This window comes from Rhinichthys klamathensis, unplaced genomic scaffold (assembly GCF_029890125.1).
Source record: "Rhinichthys klamathensis goyatoka isolate OS25496 unplaced genomic scaffold, OSU_Roscu_1.1 h1tg000558l_1, whole genome shotgun sequence".
Lineage (NCBI taxonomy): Eukaryota > Metazoa > Chordata > Actinopteri > Cypriniformes > Leuciscidae > Rhinichthys > Rhinichthys klamathensis.
In genome coordinates, this window is record NW_026607026.1 from 1067809 (window position 1) to 1084323 (window position 16515).

Below are 16515 nucleotides of genomic sequence, written 5' to 3' on the forward strand. Positions count from 1 at the left end.
TCACATTTGAAGAACCTTAAAAGTTCAGCGTTCTGCTTTAGATTTCAATACTTCCTGGAAAAGATGAACATATAAATCCATAAATGAATAAATCTCAGAAATAATACTATATTCAAAATCAGTTTGTGAGAAATGACATCATCAATCATGTACCTGATGTGTGAATATGTGCTTGATCTCGTTCAGCTCTTCTGGATCTGATGTCATAAACCAGAATGATGACAGTAGCCACGCCCACCAGAGCAGAGAGGACCAATCGGATCACAGCTTCAGTAGGACCACAACAGTGGACAGAGTCTGAGGAATAAACACATCAAACTGAGATCAGATCAGTCAATAAACACTAATATCAGCGCTGACATCAACTAATATCAGTGCTGTCGTACCTGCACATGTGTGACAGAGTGTGTTGATGTCCAGATGTGTGGTCTGGTTGCTGATGGGATTGGTCAGCACACAGCTGTAGGGGTTTTTATCCTGATATTCCACCTCCAGAGGTAGAGAGAGACTGATGCTGAGATCAGACGCACTGATGCTGGACAATACACTCATTCCTGCGTACCAGGAGAGAGTCACATGACTCACATTCACCACTGATGAACACACCAATGAACATGACGATGAAGAACAGTGTGAAGTGTTACTGATGATGGGAACAGGCAGACGAGCTGGAAAATATGAGAGAATAAAGATAAATGAGGATGAATAAAGATATTCAAGCAGACGAGGAAGAAACATCGAGAGGAACCGAGATTATCAAAAGTAGAGCATTTAAAACAATCTGATATAGAAAGTTAAATACAAGCCTAAACCATTTTAACAATAAAACAATATGTTGATAGCAAAATGATAATATACTTGTCTAGATTTAGACTTTAAAAGCTGTAATAAATACAAGAAGTGATAATTAACTCACTAAAGACAGTGAGGCTGAACCTCTTGATCACACTGTTGATCTGTAGTTTATAATCTCCAGTGTGTTCAGTTGTGGTGTTTGTGATGGTCAGAGATCCAGTTTGGTCGTCCAGCTTCAGTCTGTCTCTGAATCTCCCATCAAGAACATCATCATATACAGTGATGCCTTTGGGCCGTTTATTGATTCCAGTTATTAAAGTGGTTTCAGGTCCAAACAACCACAAAATCCGAACACCATCCTTCATTTCGGTATCAGAGTCTAGAGTGACTGAATCTCCCTCCATCACTAAGTTGTCATCTGTATCACCAAAAACACACACAGTACAAACAGAAACAGGGTTTGTCACAGATTAAGACTTTCATGATTTCATGATAGTTCAAAATGTAAATTTCAAGTGAATAATATATGTAACTAGGCAGTCAACTTTGAAAACGAGGAGAGGATCTCAGTGCAGGGGATTTATCAATAAACAATAATAATAATAAGAAACAATAATAATAATAAGATACAAAACAAAGAACTTAGAACTAAACACAAGTAACAGAACTGACAACTATAACAACTATATATATACAGGTGCTGGTCATATAATTAGAATATCATCCAAAAGTTGATTTATTTCAGTAATTCCATTCAAAAAGTGAAATTTGGATATATATATATATTACACACAGACTGATATATTTCAAATGTTTATTTCATTTAATTGTGATGATTAAAACTGACAACTAATGAAAATCCTGTATCTCCAAAAATTTGAATATAACTTAAGACCAATACAAAAAAAGGATTTTTAGAAATGTTGGCCAACTGAAAAGTATGAACATGAAAAGTATGAGCATGTGTCACTCAATACTTAGTAGGGGCTCCCAATTTTGCCTGAATTACTGCAGCAATGCGGCGTGGCGTGGAGTCGATCAGTCTGTGGCAAAACTGACAAAAGGTCATTGCTAAAGAGGCTGGCTGTTCACAGAGCTCTGTGTCCAAGCACATTAATAGAGCGGCGAAGGGAAGGAAAAGATGTGGTAAAAAAAAGTGTACAAGCAATAGGGATAACCGCACCTTGGAGAGGATTGTGAAACAAAACCCATTAAAAATGTGGGGAAGATTCACAAAGAGTGGACTGAGCTGGAGTCAGTGCTTCCAGAACCAGACGTATGCAAGACATGGGTTTCAGCTGTCGCATTCCTTGTCAAGCCACTCTTGAACAAGACACAGCGTCAGAAGAAGTGTCTAAAGACAAAAAGGACTGGACTGCTGCCGAGTGGTCCAAAGTTATGTTCTCTGATGAAAGTAAATTTAGCATTTCCTTTGGAAATCAAGGTCCCAGAGTCTGGAGGAAGAGAGGAGAGGCACGTAATCCACGATGCTTGAAGTCCAGTGTAAAGTTTCCACAGTCAGTGATGGTTTGGGGTGCCATGTCATCTGCTGGTGTTGGTCCACTGTGTTTTCTGAGGGGTCAACGCAGCCGTCTACCAGGAAGCTTTAGAGCACTTCATGCTTCTGCTGCTGACCAACTTTATGGAGATGCAGATTTCATTTTCCACCAGGACTTGGCACCTGCACACAGTGCCAAAGCTACCAGTACCTGGTTTAAGGACCATGTATCCCTGTTCTTAATTGGCCAGCAAACTCGCCTGACCTTAACCCTATAGAAAATCTATGGGGTATTGTGAAGAGGAAGATGCGATACGCCAGACCCAACAATGCAGAAGAGCTGAAGGCCACTATCAGAGCAACCTGTGCTCTCATAACACCTGAGCAGTGCCACAGACTGATCGACTCCACGCCACGCCGCATTGCTGCAGTAATTTAGGCAAAAGGACCCGCAACTAAGTATTGAGTGCTGTACATGCTCATACTTTTCAGTTGGCCAATATTTCTAAAAATCCTTTTTTTTGTATTGGTCTTAAGTAATATTCTAATTTTCGGAGATACTGAATTTGGGATTTTCATTAGTTGTCAGTTTTTAATCATCACAGTTAAATGAAATAAACAATTGAAATATATCAGTAATGAATGAATATAATCTCCAAATTTCACTTTTTGAATGGAATTACTGAAATAAATCAACTTTTTGATGACATTCTAATTATATGACCAGCAGCTGTATATATATATATATATATATATACACACACACAGAGGGTAATAATGATAAGACACCTGGGAACAATCAGAGACTATAATAAGAAAAACTACAAAAGACTACAAACATGAAACAAAATCAGGAAATAAGTCAAATAAGTCCAAACCAGATACAGAGAACATATGAGAATATAATGCAACAAAACAGACAAAAAAAAGAAGCAAAATGGTGTGTGCATTCATTATTGCATCCACTCAAAAAAATGATATGTTGGCTTTACTTAACTTTTTTATGTAAACAGGTTCCACTGGTTCCACATAACTATGTTTCGTTAAACAAACATAATATGTTCATGTAACTTCAACATCATGGAATTTGGTCATTTTAAGCGACCCAATTAAACTGAGCTAATGAGTTAATTAAGTGAATAACTGAGTGATGATTGAGCATTATTGAAGACACCTGATGTTAACAAGCAGAATCTCTGAAGGAGAAAACCGGAATGTTTAAGTCACCATTATGGAGATAAGTATTTGTTTTAGTTGGGCTCTTGACCATTAACTTATTAACTTTAGATTTTGTTTGGTTGCTGTACATGAGTTATAACAGCCGGATGAACAATAAACAAAGGTCATCTGATGGTGTTGGTTGTGTTTTAACATAATCATTATTTCACAATCATTTGACCTGAGTCACTGAACTTATATTAAACCAAATTTCTGAGTTAAGTTTACCTTACGAATAATAGCAGCACTGTCATCGTAGAGCATACTATTTTTAGACTTTTCAATGAATTTTAAATGATCAAATCAATAAATAAAAGAAACTTCCTAAAAAATATTTTGAGTAAGCACACACAGACATCAAGAATCAGCCTGTGAATCTCAACAATGGTGACAATTATAAAGCATGTTGCAGTGCATTCTGGGTGCCACCAATCAAAACTCATTCATGGCTCCCATCATGCATTGCTGCATGAATAAATAATGAGCTTATGATCTGTTTGTCACCATTGCTGAGATTCATATGCTGATTCTTGATGTCTGTGTGTGCCTACTCAGGATATTTTTTTTAGAAGTTTATTTTTTATTTCTTGATTTGATAATTTGAATTTCATTGAAAAGGCTAAAAATAGTATGCTCTACAAAGACAGTAAGGTAAACTTAACTTAGAAATTGGGTTCAATATAAGTTCAGTGATTGAGGTCAAATGATTGTGTTAAATCACAACCAACACCATCAGATTTCATTGTTCATCTGGCTGTTATAACTCATGTACAGCAACCAAACAAAATCTAAAGTTAATAAGTTAATGGTCAAGAGCCCAACTAAAACAAATACTTATCTCCATAATGGTGACTTAAACATTCCGGTTTTCTCCTTCAGAGATTCTGCTTGTTAACATCAGGTGTCTTCAATAATGCTCAATCATCACTCAGTTATTCACTTAATTAACTCATTAGCTCAGTTTAATTGGGTCGCTTAAAATGACCAAATTCCATGATGTTGAAGTTACATGAACATATTATGTTTGTTTAACGAAACAAAGTTATGTGGAACCGGTGGAACCTGTTTACATAAAAAAGTTAAGTAAAGCCAACATATCATTTTTTTGAGTGTCTTTAACCTAAATATTTAAACAGTTGAAACTGATATTTAACTCACCATAGACATTGAGACTGAAAATCATCCTCTTATAGTTGATCTCTAGTTCATAATTATCTGTGTCTCTGAATATGGTGTTTGTGATGGTCAGAGATCCAGTTTTATGATCCAGCTTCAGTCTGTCTCTGAATCTCCCATCAAGAACATCATCATATACAGTGATTCTGTCGGCCTGCTTATTGATTTCAGCAATTAAATTGTTTTTAATCCTCCACTGAATCACATCATCATCCTTCATTTCAGTAAGATCAGAGTTTAGAGAGACTGAATCTCCCTTCTTTACTGACACTGACTCCAGTCCTGAATCATCCACACAGAGAACAAACAGAAACAGGGTTCGTCACAGATTAGGACAGTTATTTGAAGGTTTACTAAAGTAAATAGTTTAAAATTTAAATTTGAAGTTAATATTATCATAAAACAACAGACGCAAAATGGAGTTTGGATTAATAATTGTATGATGTGCTGATTAACACAGGTCAAAAAAATATTTAACTCACCACCATAGACAGCAAGAGTAAAAGGCTTGATCTCACTGTTGATCAGTCGTTCATAAACTCCAGCATGTTCAGTTGTGGTGTGTGTGATGGTCAGAGATCCAGTTTGATTGTCCAGCTTCAGTCTGTCTCTGAATCTCCCATCAAGAACATCATCATATACAGTGATTCTGTCGGCCCGTTTATTGATTTCAGCTATTAATGTGTTTTCAAACCTCCACTGAATCACATCATCATCCTTTATTTCAGTAAGACCAGAGTTTAGAGAGACTGAGCTTCTCTCCCACACTGACACTGATGTCACTGAATCATCAAACACACCTGAAGAAGTTTTCACAGAGTAAAAGTTTAAAATCACTTAATGTTGGTTTGATGAAGATTCACTAAAATCCTTGTAATCATTCAAATGTGAAATAGATTTTATACAGAAAAATAACTAAAAAGAAAGAATTTTACTACAACTAAGACTAATGCTGTTGGGTATTTAAGCTTCATATTTGACTGAATCAATCACTAATAACTGAATACCTTGAAAAACTTTCAAATCAAACTTGACCTCACATTTATTTCTATGAGAATAACAGTGAGTGTTAATCCTCTCTTACTATTTTAACCAGTATTTTTTTTTCCATGGTAACAAATAGGAAAACAACTGAAGTCATAAACTCACCATCCAGACGCCAGAAACACAAACAGAGCAAAACTAATTTGAGAATCATTTTCTTCATCGGTTCACTGAAAAGCCCACGATAGTAACTCTTAATGTCTAAAACACTCAGATTGATCTGAAACACGACTGAACTGTGATATTTATCTAGTCGTGACCTCAGTCACAGTTTCCGTTCACACGTTTGTCTCCTTTAACATCATGAGAATCAACAAGCTTTTGCTGATCTTACATTTTCAAATGAATTCTGGCCCAGAATAAAAAAAAAAATAATAGCAGAAGAGAGAAATATATTTGATTTGTTTTCTTGGATCTACTGGTGTGTTATTAGTGTTAGCTATCAATCATATTCGATCATTTTGATAAAAAAAAAAATATATATATTTTTTTTCTAGAGTTTCTTAACTCTTAACAATAATTTTGCTAAATGTATCTATTAAATGTATTATGGACAGCTGACTCCAGAAGTTTTCCAAATACTTTGTGTAGCGCACACATAACCATACTCATTTGTTATTGTCCTTAAGACTTTAAAGGGATAGTTCACTTTGAAATTAATTTTTGATATGTTTTAGCTTACCTCAAGGGTATCCAAGATGTAGGTGTCTTTGTGTCCGCAGTATTTTCAATTTTGATATTTTTAGGTCAAACCGTTCTTGTCTGTCAGTCATATAATGCAGGTCTATGGTCACCACCTCAAAGAGCATGCACAGAGAAGTCCAAATTAAACATGATTTAATGACTCGTAAATGTAAGTACACATTGATGGCCTAAGACACGAAACGAGCGGTTTGTGTGAGAAAACGAACAGTATTTATATCGTTTTTACCTCTTGTAAACACAGCCACGTCCAAGTGATCTGAGGGTGCGGGCGCTTCGGTCTTTCTCGGAAAGCGCCGGAAGTGAAACCTCGCGATGTTTCTACTCCAGACTCAGTCCACTGCTTCCGCGGGTCCCCCAAGGTCTGGAATTGGTCCTTCTCCACAATCTTCCTCAGGGTCCGGTCACCTCTTCTCGTTGTGCAGCGTTTTTTGCCACACTTTTTCCTTCCCACAGACTTCCCACTGAGGTGCCTTAATACAGCACTCTGGGAACAGCCTATTTGTTCAGAAATTTCTTTCTGTCTTACCCTCTTGCTTGAGGGTGTCAATGATGGCCTTCTGGACAGCAGTCAGGTCGGCAGTCTTACCCATGATTGCGGTTTTGAGTAATGAAACAGGCTGGGAGTTTTTAAAAGCCTCAGGAATCTTTTGCAGGTGTTTAGAGATAATTAGTTGATTCAGATGATTAAGTTAATAGCTTGTTTAGAGACCCTTTTCATGATATGCTAATTTTTTGAGACAGGAATTTGGGGTTTTCATGAGCTGTATGCCAAAATCATCAGTATTAAAACAATAAAAGCCCTGAAATATTTCAGTTGGTGTGCAATGAATCTAAAATATATGAAAGTTTAATTTTTATCATTACATTATGGAAAATAATGAACTTTATCACAATATGTAAATTTTTTGAGAAGGACCTGTATATTTGAATTTAGAATATTCATTGACAGCCCTACCACAGTATATAAAGATGCACGGCAAAGACTGAAGAAAGGCATAGAAAAGGCCAAAAAACCTACAAATAAATGATTGAAAATCATTTCAGCAGTGGTCGGAGTATGTGGCAAGGCATCAGGAATGTCTCTGACTATAAGAGCAACTCTGTCTGTTCCCACTCTGATGCTGGACTGATTAACAAGCTTAACACCTTATTTGCTCGATTTGAAGTTGATAATATCATAAAATGTGCAACAATCCCAGCAGCAGAGACTGAACAGACACTTATATTGAGCACATTAGGTACAGTGTACATTGCGGAGGATTAATCCATGGAAATCTACAGGCCTTAAAGAATGTGCTGGACAGTTAGCTGAGGTATTTACAAGTACCTGAAGCAATTTGAATACTGTCCAGTTGCCCTAATAATAATGAAGTTCTTTGAAAGACTGGTCCCTGCATGTTAAGATCCACAGAGGATGCCATCTCTTTGACCATCCTGGGATTGGGAATGAAACAATCCATTGTTAAAAGCGCTATATAAATGAAGATGACTTGACTTGACCATCCACACCAACCTGTCCCACTTGGACAGACAGGGCACATGTGAGAAAGTTATATGTTGACTTTAGGTCTGCTTTTAATACTGTCATCCCCACTCACTCTTAAACTTCTTGATCTAGCACTCAGCTCATCATTATGTAACTGGATCCTGAATTTTCTGTCAGAGCGTCCTCAGGTGGTGAGATTTGGCACACCGCAAGGATGTGTCCTGCCCGAGCTTTTCACACATGACTGTGTTCCTGCACCTTCTAATAACATCATTGTAATGTTTGCGAAACAGTGAAACACAATAGTAGCTGCATTTCCATTACCCTGAAAATTGCGCAAATGGAAAATATGCCCAATGGAAACACGTCAGTTTCGCAAAAACTCCCTTATAAATCGCAAAAAAGTTTTTACTCTGCCATGAGGTGGATTTTCAGGCAATTCGAAAAAGGAATATTTCGCAAAACTGCAATGGAAACTAAAAATATATTTCTATTTACAGGTCACCTGACGTACCTAAAAGTTGGTCATTCTTTAAAGATATATGGTGTGTTTGGACAAAAGACGAGACAGAGTTCTTCATTAAACTCATAAAAGACAAAATAATTATGTAAATACTGGATTCTAAACGACAAAGAAATGCCACAATTTATCAAGACCTTGAAGCAGATATTGGGAGAAACCCCAGAAAAACCTAATATGTGTCGCTCACAAGTATAAGGGTCTTTCCTTGCCATTAATGCTTGGATAACACGCCTACGTCTCCTTCCTTTAAAAATAATGGCCATTGCAGTGGCTGCGATATATGTAAACCTACCAACATCCGTAGCCATGATTTTTTGTAATGACTTATCGCAAGAAGAAAAAAAAACAAAAAAAGTTTTAGTCGCATAACATCGGATAATTGAAACGCCGTCATTTCACAATAGTTTTCTATCAACATTTAGAAAATATCGCACACGTTTTGCGAATATCAGTAATGGAAACGCGGCTACTGGTCTGAATACTAACAACGATTAATCAGCCTACAGAGTGGAGGTACAAATCTTAGTTAGCTGGGGCCTCATGTTCAAAGACTTGCATTGAATTCATAATAAAACATTGCGTACGGACAAAGCTATAAATGTGCGTACGCACAAAAAAAACAGATGTATTTCAATTTCAATTTCAATTTCAATTTATTTATAAAGCACACATAAACACAACTTCCGTTGACCAAAGTGCTGTACACAGAAAATAGTAAATTAAAAATAAAAACAACCACAGGGCAATTGCTTCAACATTTAGTTTGCATACGAGAGGTCAAATAAAAATGTCTTTAATCTCACTTTAAAGATAAGCAGGGTTGGTGCAGCTCTGATTTCTGGAGAGAGGCTGTTCCAGAGTCTAGGAGCAGCACTAGAGAAAGCCCTGTCTCCTCTAGTCTTAAGTTTAGTTCTCGGAGCCACCAGAAGGCCTAGGTTCGCAGACCTAAGAGCTCAAGGTGGTTGATGGACAGTCAATAGGTCCGTGAGGTACGATGGAGCCATCCCGTTTAACGACTTATATACTAATAATAAAACTTTAAAAGTAATTCTATTGCGCACTGGTAGCCAGTGCAAAGACTTGAGGACAGGAGTTATGTGTTCTCGTTTTCCGAGTTCCTGTCAGGACTCTTGCAGCGGCATTCTGGACTATTTGGAGGCGGTTAATGGATGACTCCCTGATCCCCATATAGATTGAATTACAATAGTCCAGCCTGGTAGAGATGAAAGCATGTATAACTTTTTCTAAGTTCGAGACTGAAAGAATAGACTTAATTTTTGCCAGGGTTCGAAGCTGGTAATAGCTTGATTTCACCACTTGATTGACTTGTCTATCCAACTTTAAACCACTGTCCAGTACCACTCCCAGGTTTTTAACAAAAGGCTTAACATATGGTGTCAGGATACCCAGATTTATGTTTTTTGTATCATGTACACTGGAAGGTGTAAACACTATAACCTCAGTCTTGTCCTCATTCAAACTTAAAAAATTTTGCGACATCCATGCTTTCACATCCTCAAGGCAGTTGGCTATCTTTTCTAAAGTCATTCCGCGATTAAGAGGAAAATACATTTGAATGTCATCTGCATAGCAGTGATAGTTCAAATCATATTTTCTAAAGATAGTACTCAGCGGAAGCATGTATAACGAGAACAATATTGGAGCTAGTGTGGAGCCTTGAGGAATTCCACGTGTTAACTTTACTGGTGCAGATCGGTAGTTATAAATATTAACTGAAAAACTCCTGTTAGTAAGGTAAGACTGGAACCACTGTAGGACTGGGCCCCTAATGCCCACTATATGTTCTAACCGTGAAATCAGGACATTGTGGTCTATCGTATCAAATGCAGCACTTAAATCCAGGAGTATCAGTACTACCGAATCGCCAGAGTCAGTGGCCAAAAAAATGTCATTAAGCACCTTAACAAGGGCCGTTTCTGTCGAGTGAAATTTTTTGAAGCCAGATTGACATATATCATAAATTTTGTTTTCATTCAAAAACGTTTCAAGCTGACATAGAACTATTTTATCTAAAATTTTACTTAAAAATGGGAGATGTGAAATAGGTCTAAAATTCGATAGATTTGATGAGTCTAGATTTGGCCTCTTTAGTATGGGTTGCACAGATGCATGTTTTAAACGCTCAGGGACCACTCCCAGCTCAAGGCATTTATTTATGAAGTGTAGGAGTGCCGTACTTACTGAACACTTTTTTCACTAGTCGTGCAGGGATAGTGTCTAACGGTGATCCTGTAGGTTTTAACTGCTTCACCGTATCATTTAAAACAGTCATTGTGATTGGTGTAAACTTACTGAGTATTCCGGTATACTTTAACTGACTTTAACTGTATGAATCTCTGCGTACGAAGGATCCCACGCATTTTCTCTTTGTACATCCCAATTAACGTAAAAATGAGCGCACATGCACGAGCACAACGCCCCACCCAGTCTCCTCCCTTATTAAATACATTTAAATATGGTAATGAGTCCACTTTGGCAAAAGAAAGGAGTAAGAAAATGGCAAGAAGCGAAACTTTACAGAAAGTGAATCGGAGGTGCTACTATCGGAGGTAGAAACGAGAAAAAATAAATTATTTGGAACTTTGTCCTCCGGAATTAATAACAAAAGGAAAAAATATGAGTGGGAGAGTTTGGCTGATGCCGTCAATGCGGTGGGATCTGAAAGTCGCACTGTAAAAACACCGACATCGGAGCAGGAATGTGATACTTGTATCTGTCTTTTCTGTTTTATTGTATTTCACTGCGCGATTCTTTTGAGGACATTTCGATCTATGATTGTCTCACAATGTAATAACCTACATCGACAAATTCCTTAGAATGAGAGCTTTCTTGTTATATATGATTTGACTGTTTTGTGAAATATATGAAAAATAAATATTTGTAGAAAGATTTCTTCGCAATCATAAAGCGGATTTTTTTTGCCTGGGACCAATGCATATTTAAGCTAATATTTCATTTTATATGTATCATAAAAACGAAAGTGATGGTATTCTTTGTAAAGTTTAGATTCTAAGCTTTCAAATGATACCATGGCTTATCGGGAAGTCTATAAAAAGAACGTACGAACATCACAACGAAGTTTTTTTATCCCGGATACGGGATGGTGGAGTTAATGTGGTTAAAAAGAAATGGTCTGATATAAAGGTGGACGTTAAATAGAGAACTGCTGCGCACCGACAAAGTGTGGGCAGAACAGGCAGTGGTAAAGGGGTCGATGATCTTACATCCTTTGAGCAGAGAGTTGCCTCAATTATGGGTGACATTTTACTCTCTGGAGTATATCTGCTGCTGTGGGAGACTCGGATTTACTACAGGACTGCCACGAAAGTAACCAATATTATCTGCACATTTATTGAATGGAAATGTTTCCGATTCACATATGCAAATTCTTCTTCAGATGGCGCCTTTATAGCAATGTGTGTGCAGTCGATCGCTTCGATTACATTAGGAAAACCGGCTATCGCTGCAAATTGCGTTTTAATGTTTGGCTGGTCAGCTGCATCATATGGGAACCTTATATACCTGGTAGACATGCGGATGATCCCGACCCATACCGCTGGCATTGCGCGGCTCAAAGACGACTGGCTTATTCCTGAACGGTCTGCCAGTTCCCTTTGGAAAGAACCAGTTGCCAGGAAACCAAGTGTTGTCAGCACCTGCAAGCGAACAGGTATTGCGTGGCTTCTCGCTGTCTCTCTCTAGACTCGAACACAACTCAGCACAGAGCTCCAAGAGGATAGCCCTTGGAAATCTGAAACGGCTGATAAGCCAGTCATCATCCTGGGCCAGAAAATTATTGTGGTCCCTAAAAACTCGTTCTCTTCGGATTCTGTCGTTAGCAATGTCCTCTAATTAGGCCAAAGCTGCCATTGCCATAGACTAAGGGTTGTATCAATTTGCATATGCTTTTATATGTTCTTACTTAATTGCATAATTGATCGAATATTCCCATAAGGCTCGTGTGAAAAAATATGTAAATTATTTTATAAATTGCAAATTAATAGCAATGCTTCCCACAGGTGGTAGTGCGATAGACTTGTAGAACAATTCGTTGTCTAATGTTTGCAACTTAACTTCATTGCCTGTAAGAGTCGCCAACGGACAAAAACTATGAGAAATGTACGTACGCCAGACATGAAATTGGCGTGGAGGAACGCACATTCTCACGTTAATTTCACTGTTAATACATCCGACCGTGAGCGTGAAAGCTGGCGTACGCAGTTTTTGTGCGTTCGCAAGATTGATCCATGAGGCCCCTGGTGCTCAGATAACAACTTGATCCTCAAAACAGAGAAAGCCAAGGAGCTAATTATCAATTTTGGGAGATCACAGAAGCAGTAATACACTACAGTATTTATCAATGGAGACAGAGTGGAGAGAGTGTTTTTAATGACAAACCATGTGCAAATTAATAAGTCAACTCCATTGCTGAGTATTTTCTCCTTAAAACTGCAGTGAACCAAAGACAGTCTCAAAAAATGTGGTTTGAAATCGCTGGTGTTTCTGACATCACAAACTTCCTTGTAACCAATCAGATCAACGTGTGATCGTTAGCGAGTGGATCTCTGAGCTGAGTGAGTGAGTGGAGGCGGGGCTCATTCGCATATTCATAGAACTACATATACTAAATGTGGTAAGGGTGTAGAGTTACATTCAAGCTGTTTTAATGCATTAATACATTTTTTCAAGGAAAACATTTTTTAAAAATGAATTTTTGGTGATCAACCATGAGTTTTTAGGGATAGAATTATTGACTAAAGGGGGACTTTAACATACTGCTTTTCTGAGTGGTTTCTTGTCTGCACAGCTAGTGCTAGTGCCACTGCAGTGGGTTGTCCTGCCAGCACAGAAGAGAATATGAGTTGAACTACCAGTACTAGAACATATCTGTAGACCACATTGTCTGACGAAGGCTATCAGCATCTGTAAGGTCCCTACACATACATAGGCCTACCATTATATTTTTAAACTACACCCATCTGGTAGGAATTACGCCATTTTATTCCTGTACTTCAAGACTGAGGAAAAGCTTAATTCCCAGAGCCATAGATGCTATGAATCAAGCCAATACGCACTTTTTGACTTTCTAACTGTTCTGTAATCCCCCCCCCTCCCCCCTCCACCCTCCACTCTCCCCTCCCCTAATGATGTTAACTAGTTATCTTCTTTTTTTTTACACTGGATTTATTATATTTATTTATTTTATTTTGTTATCTTATCAAATTGTATTGCTTTGTATTAGTATAATTTTTACCATTACTTTTATTTATCGAATTTTTGCATATGAGGAAGCTGCAAATGTTAAATTACGTTGGACAGGGACAGTTGGACGCATAAAATATATATTAAGAAATTCTATCCAATTTAATTCAATCATTGCTTCAAGCGGTTGGTTCAAAATGGCTGATCCAGGAACAAAGCAAGTGACTGAATTTATTAATTAGTCATTGACTTACGTGATTCGTTCAAAAACACAGGTTCATTCAGTAATAAAACAGCGCTCTGTGTAGCTCGGAGAAGACAGACTACTCTTCTGTAGATTTGTTTGGAACTATATTTATGGAACACAGAGCAAAAGTAAAATTAATATTGTGTCTAAAATGTAATGTTAACATGTTTGTTGAACTGTTGCATACAATCAGTATCACATTTGCAATCGTGCTGATGTTCAGGAAATAAGCACTCTTGCTCGTGTGATATTGCTTAACGCACTCATGTGACATAAGCAGAAAAAGATATGAGAAGTCAAACAGATATTTTATCCTCATATCTTAGTAGTCAGTCTAAGTGCACTTTAATACAGTAGCACCTCAATGCAGTACATGAGATCCACGGGGAGGAGTCGGATCAAGATCCAAGGGGTGGAGATGGGTAGGATTAGGGGTGGGTTTAGGGATCAGGGGGCGGAGATTGGTAGGTTTAGGTATATGCTAGGTGGGAGGAGTTGGATCTGGATCCGACTCCTCCCCGTGGATTTCATGTTCTGCAGTGAGGACCATCGGCTAAATCGTGCAGTGAAAGCATGTACTCTCAATGTGTACATGCAGGAGTTTATCGTACTTGGAGGGGAAAAAAAATGCTATTTTGCAATCTATTGACACACAGCAACCACAAACATCAAGCAGAAGATGTTTATCCATATGACGAGCTTACACAACCCTGTAAAGAGGGCTCTCAAGTGTCACGCATTGAGTGTGACAGTCACCCATTTCGGTATTTTGTCACTTACTCCCGCCACACATTGTATTTCTCACGCAGAAAAACTATAATATATTTAATATTCCGCAGCGGCCAAAATTTCTCTGTCCGCGCCGCTCTCACTATGGACCCGGCAGAAATCAAACGCGTCTCCCCTGGAGTTCTCAGTCGAGCCCGCCACTTATCAGAATCAGAATCAGAAAGAGCTTTATTGCAAAGTGTGCTTGCACACACAAGGAATTTGTTTTGGTGCTGAGGCTTCCAGTGGACATATACAAATACAACAAGAAACATAATTCTACAAATGATAAGAATAAACAATAAAAATATAAATAAATGACAATAAAAGTATCACAGTTGGGTTTAGTCAGAATAGACATTTTCAGATTATGAACATATTTACAGTGTTTTGAATATTATAAATAAATAAATCTACATATAAGTATCACCTGAGTTGTAGGATATTGCACTAAACAGTGGGAGTATTGCACTTACAGGCATATGCCTTGGGAGATATGTTAACTGTTCAGAAGGGAAATGGCCTGTGGGAAGAAACTGTTCCTGTGCCGAGATGTTCTTGTGGCCAGTGATCTGAGTCGCCGTCTTGACGGTAACAGTTCAAACAGGAGGTGTCCAGGGTCTGTGATGATTTTACCTGCTCTCTTCCTCACTCTGGAAGAGTACAGGTCCTGGAGGGTTGGCAGGGGGGCACCAATGATCCTCTCCGCAGTCCGGACTGTCCGTTGCAGTCTCCTGATGTCTGATTTGGTAGCTGAACCAAACCAGACAGTGATGGATGTGCATAAGACAGACTCAATGATGGCTGAGTAGAACTGAATCAGCAGCTCCTGTGGCAAGTTGAACTTCCTTAGCTGCCGAAGGAAGAACAGTCTCTGCTGGGGCTTTTTCACGATGGAGCAAACTTATCAGCCAATCAAAAAAAAAAAGAAAAAAAAAAGAAAGGGGCTACACAATAGCCACTCAGAAAATAGCACTATTGTATCTGGGTAAGATTTAACGCAACAACCAATGAAAAAAAGCATATCCTGGAATTATCACGTGATTTTGCCACAACATCTTCCAAAAGTTTCGTTCACCCACAGAGGAAACCACTGGAGCTCCAAACATCACTTTGAGCACAGAGTAACCCATGATCTCCTGTTTTAATTTTACAACAAATTCACAACTTGTTTGACACAAACAATGACAACTTGACTGCTGTTAGAGAATGTTTCCCAGATAATAAGCATCAGTTTTTCATGAGTGTCTGTAACTTAGCCAACAGTTTTACAGGCTGTTCACCGACAACACCTGCTCAGAACAAGTAGTCTAGGCCTAGTCATATTTTCATTACCACACGATGACTGACATATTGTCATGAAACAACCCCATTCCCGCGACCCGTCCAAGCGTTGAGCGCCTGTGATGACACGCTTCTACAGTTATTAACACCTACATCATCATCTATCAGAAAAAATAATGTACAATTATAATGTTGCAGGGCTGGCTCAGGAGAGCCGGCTGACAGATTAACTGATGCCTGTAAAACAGGATAAAGAACAGGAGAATCTCATCTGGTCTTTCACAGCTCCTCTGCTGATATTATTAATTTAACAACCAGTTTATTTCAGTTACACACAATTGCTTTTAAAGCATTACTTCACATTCCTTTGTCTCTTCTATCACAGTATCAAAATAAATCACCTTTTGTCACTCGTTTGCCTCCTTTCTTCATTTCACCTTCTTAACAGAACAGACTTCTTATAATAGCATGACCAACACCATGAGAATTAGTGTGAATTTACTCATAATATTCAATGCAATTATGTGTTTTCCATGCGGTACTTGCTT

The 16515-nt window shown here is 38.1% G+C and overlaps 1 protein-coding gene across 1 annotated transcript; it reads right to left on the reverse strand.

The window, feature by feature from the left end:
* LOC130073741 (uncharacterized) lies at window positions 1–15816 on the reverse strand. Its single transcript, XM_056239316.1, has 6 exons — window positions 15762–15816; window positions 15320–15586; window positions 917–1213; window positions 387–668; window positions 154–297; window positions 1–54 (listed from the first exon to the last, which is right to left on the reverse strand). The coding sequence occupies exons 1-6, from the start codon at window positions 15814–15816 to the stop codon at window positions 38–40; spliced, it is 1062 nt and encodes a 353-aa protein (XP_056095291.1). The 3' UTR covers window positions 1–37.
* Between the last annotated feature and the right edge of the window lie 699 nt (window positions 15817–16515).

What these genes read in the sequence shown, in the direction of transcription:
- LOC130073741 (XM_056239316.1), bottom strand. Translation starts at nt 15,816, where the DNA reads ATGGGTTACTCTGTGCTCAAAGTGATGTTTGGAGCTCCAGTGGTTTCC. An exon ending in CAGAGTGAGGAAGAGAGCAG is followed by an intron (nt 1,214 to 15,319) that starts GTAAAATCATCA and finishes TTGGTGATACAG; the next exon opens with ATGACAACTTAGTGATGGAG. An exon ending in GTTCAGCCTCACTGTCTTTA is followed by an intron (nt 669 to 916) that starts GTGAGTTAATTA and finishes CATATTTTCCAG; the next exon opens with CTCGTCTGCCTGTTCCCATC.